This window comes from Myotis davidii, unplaced genomic scaffold (genome assembly GCF_000327345.1).
Source record: "Myotis davidii unplaced genomic scaffold, ASM32734v1 scaffold1467, whole genome shotgun sequence".
NCBI lineage: Eukaryota > Metazoa > Chordata > Mammalia > Chiroptera > Vespertilionidae > Myotis > Myotis davidii.
The window spans coordinates 226,417-230,382 of NW_006298267.1; the positions used below are offsets into that span (position 1 = coordinate 226,417).

The 3,966-nt window shown below is 55.5% G+C and overlaps 1 protein-coding gene across 7 annotated transcripts in view; it reads right to left on the reverse strand.

The window, feature by feature from the left end:
• Positions 1–3,966, reverse strand: part of TMEM241 (transmembrane protein 241) — a 91,474-nt gene that overhangs the window by 27,962 nt on the left and 59,546 nt on the right. For all 7 annotated transcript variants that reach the window (XM_015570535.1, XM_015570536.1, XM_015570538.1 and 4 more), the window contains 2 exons: positions 2,203–2,238; positions 436–470 (listed from right to left, as the gene is read on the reverse strand). In XM_015570535.1, the coding sequence (XP_015426021.1) occupies positions 436–470; positions 2,203–2,238 (71 nt within the window). The remainder of the gene's footprint in view (positions 1–435; positions 471–2,202; positions 2,239–3,966) is intronic.

Sequence of the window (3,966 nt, forward strand, 5' to 3'; positions counted from 1 at the left end):
CGGAGGGGGGCGGGTGTGCCGAGCATCAGTCACACGGGAGTGTACGGGCCGCACAGACAGCAGTTCCTCGTCACGGCACGCGTTCATCGGGAACTTCAGGACACAAGACCAAGGCCTGCGGCCCTTCCAGACCCAAACAATTTCCAGTGGGTGCCGTCTGGATTGGAAGAAACGTTCTGAATTCCCTCTCTCTGGGGGCTGTGTGTGTTTTACCAAGTGGATTGTTTTGTTCCATTTATCACATGTGAGTGTTTAACCAAAGGTGGGGTGAGAGTGAGTGCGTGGGTGATGACTCCGGAAGGTTCCGGGCCATTTCTAACCCTGGGCGCGACCCCCTGGAAGGCAGCCCCATTCCTGCCAACACGTCCTCAGGGACACGGCCGGTCAGGCCCTGCACTGAACAGACACCGTACGGCACACGCAGGGTGAGCTTACCTGTGGGATGTGCTGCAGCTGCCAGGAGCGCCACGCTGAAAAGGAAACAGCGAGGGAAGGAGCTCGCACGGGGCACAGCACGCCTTCCCCCCGCCCCCTTCCACTCAGAAGCAGTGGACCAGGCAGGCGACCTCACGGACGGGCTCCCTCCAAGTCCAGCTCCTCGGTGACAATGAGGCCTCTGAACTGTAGGCAGGACAGGGGCCCTCGCACCTGGTCCAGGTTCCCTCCCACCTGAAGTGCTGCAGGCTGGGCCCGGGGACTGAGCGTCCATGCCCCACCACCGAGGGCCAGCCGTGCCGCTAACTGTCCACACCCACCTCCGCCACAGAGAGTCGTGTCGGCCACATGAAGCAGCCCCTGAATTCCAGTGGGCTGCACGCTAACCCGTAGCTGTGGACCGTGAGCTCAGTCTATTTTTGCCACAAAATTAACTGCATGGCAGGGAAGTTCAATGTCCAAGAAGCCAGCCCACAAAATGACCCATCCCATCCACCATGTGCCTGAAAACTACCTCGACTGGTTTGCAATCGATGCCAAAGGAGAAGAGGAGGAGGAGGAAGAGAAGGAGGAGGAAGAGGAGGAGGAGGAGGCCGTATTCTTCCTGGCACCCTCCCACCTTCCTCTCTGGGAGCTTCACCCGCCTCCCGGGCCTGAGCCCACCTCTGTACTGTCCTTCTCCATTCCAGCCACCCAGGCAGCGGGTCCAGTCAGAGGTCAGAAATAAGACATTTTACCCAAGACCAATCAGGCCAGATACCAGCAGACCTTTTAAATCCATTCACTCAGCAATCGTTACTGAGTGCCTAGGAAGTGCCAGGTGCTGCTCTAATCTGGGGACACAGCAAACAAGAGAGAAGACGCTCCTACACTCATGGGAAATGCAATGGAGAAATAGGAGAAACAATCATCTCCACAGGCTGGGCTCCAATCCATTGTTTCAGTTTCACAAGTCACACCCCAGAGAGAACAGCTATGCACACCCCTTTCACACGGACACACACATGCACACACACATGCACACACACACACATACATGTGCATAAACACACAGAGACAAGCGTGCACGCACACACGCGCGCGTGCACACTCACACAATTTCATCTGCAAAACAAGGAGGGGGGTATAAACAGAGATTATAGCCTCAAAACAACCTGGGCCAGATTAAAAGTTAGAATCTCGGAGTCCGAGGAGCTCCCTGCCAGAGGTGGCACCATGGAGAGACCCGGCCCCAGCCCTGGCTCCTGGCTCCATTGACCCTTCCACCTTAGGCTGCACCCTGCACCCCAAGGACCTCACATACTGTATGTGGACGCCTCAGCCTGCAAGTCCACCCACCACCTTCCACTGGCAGCCTCCCCTCGGGACCACTGGGTCTGGGAGTGAGTTGGGAAGACAGACCAGGGAGGCCGTGGGATCAAGGTCAGGACCACTTGGGGAGGGAAGTCCAGGGCCCAGGCTAGAGGGAGACTGTGGGCTCTAGGGAAATGGTCCCCTTAGCCTTACAGACTCCAGACTCCTGGGAGAGACTGAGCCTCTGAATTGTAGGCAGGACAGAGTGCCCCCCCGCCTCCCACACACACACCTGGTCCAGGTTCCCTCCCACCTGGTTTAGGCAGGGCTGCTGTTTGGTGTCCTGATTGGTCCCTCACAGACACTTAGCTCGCCTCCATGGGGGCATATTGGCTCAGAACTCCCAGGTCACATTATTGGGAAATAAGCTAGAAATATATGAGTTACTCTTTGAAAATGTAAATTATATTTTACCTGAATATATAGTTTAGGTACTGCTGGTCGATGTCACTAAGGAATAAGAAAAAGACAAGACATAAAATCATAAAAGTGTTTTACATATACAAAGTACCGTGGGTGTGGGGGGTTGGGGCACTGCCCTCTATCACCCACAGAGCAGGGCCGATCAGGGGGTGGGGGTGCCGCCGCTGTCCCACTCAGGGCAGGGCCAATCGGGGGGCTGTGGCGCCGCACCCTGTCACACACAGAGCCGCAGGGCGAGCAGGGGGTTTGGGCGCTGCCCCGTCATGCTGATCCCGGTGCTGGGAGGCCTCCCAGCTCCGCTGATCCCACTGCTGGGAGGCATATTACCCTTTTACTATAGAGGATAGAGGCCTGGTGCACGGGTGGGGGCTGGCTGGTTTTCCCTGAAGGGTGTCCTGGATCAGGGTAGAGGTCCTGCTTGGGGGCCTGGCCAGCCTGAGTGAGGGGCTGATGACTGTTTGCAGCTGGTCACATACCCTTCAGGGTGGGGGTCCCCACTGGGGTGCCTGGCCAGTCTGGGTGAGGGGCTGAGGGCTGTTTTCAGGCTGGCAGGGGACTGAAGCTCCCAATTGCTCCTTTTTTTCTTTCTTTTTTTTTTTATTCTAGGCCAGCTTTAGCTCTGAGGCTCGGCTGCTGAAAGCAGGTATCTGGTTTGTTTGGGTTCTATAATCGAAACACTGTTTCAACTCCAGCTCTGAGATCCCGGCTGGCTGAAAGCAGGTTTCTGAGGTTTTGTTTAGCTTCTATATTTGTAACAATGTTTCAAACTGCAAGCTCAGAGGCCGGCAGCAGCAGGCGGGGAATGTTGGAGTCCTCCGTCACTGAAGCAAGCAAGCCTCATGTTTGCTTCAAGCTGCCTGGCTGCCGGCCGCCATCTTGGCTGGCAGTTAATTTGCATATCGCCCTGATTAGCCCATGAGAAGGGTAGCGGAGGTACGGCTAATTACCATGTTTCTCTTTTATTAGATAGGCCTAGAGGCCCGGGGCACGAAATTTGTGCAAAGGGGGTGTCCCTCAGCCTGGCCTGCACCCTTTCACAATCTAGGACTCCTTGGGGGATGTCCAACTGCTGATCCCGCAGGGATCAGGCCTAAAACGGCAGTCAGACATCCCTGTCACAATTTAGGATGGCTGGGCCCTAACCACTAACCTGCCTGCCTGCCTGATCGCCCCTAACCACTCTACCTGCCTGCTTGATCACCCCTAACCACTTGCCTGCCTGCCTGATCACCACTAACCACTCGCCTGCCTACCTGATCGCCCAACCACCTCTGCCTCGGCCCCCGCCATGGTGACTTCATCTGAAAGGATGTCCGAAATGACGTCCGGAAGGTCATTCGGCTGTCCAGTCTAATTAGCATATTATGCTTTTAATATCCTATCTAATAAAGAGTGAATATGCTAATTGACCCTCACACCATTGCAAAGATGGCAGCATCCACAGCCAATAAGGAGGGATTATGCTAATTGACTGTCATGTCCTCAAAGATGGCGGCACCCATAGCCAATAAGGAGGGAATATGTTAATTGACCGCTATGCCCTCAAAGATGGCAGTGCCCACAGCCAATATAGAATGAACATGCTAATTGACTGCCACTTCCTCAAAGATGGTAGCACCCACAGCCAATAAGGAGGGAATATACTAATTGACTGCCACGCCCTCAAAGATGGCGGTGCCCAGTCCCCTCAGTCCCGCTGGGGCAGCAGGCATGGGGCAAGGTTGGGCCCAGCTGCTCTGCACACCTGCCTCCAGA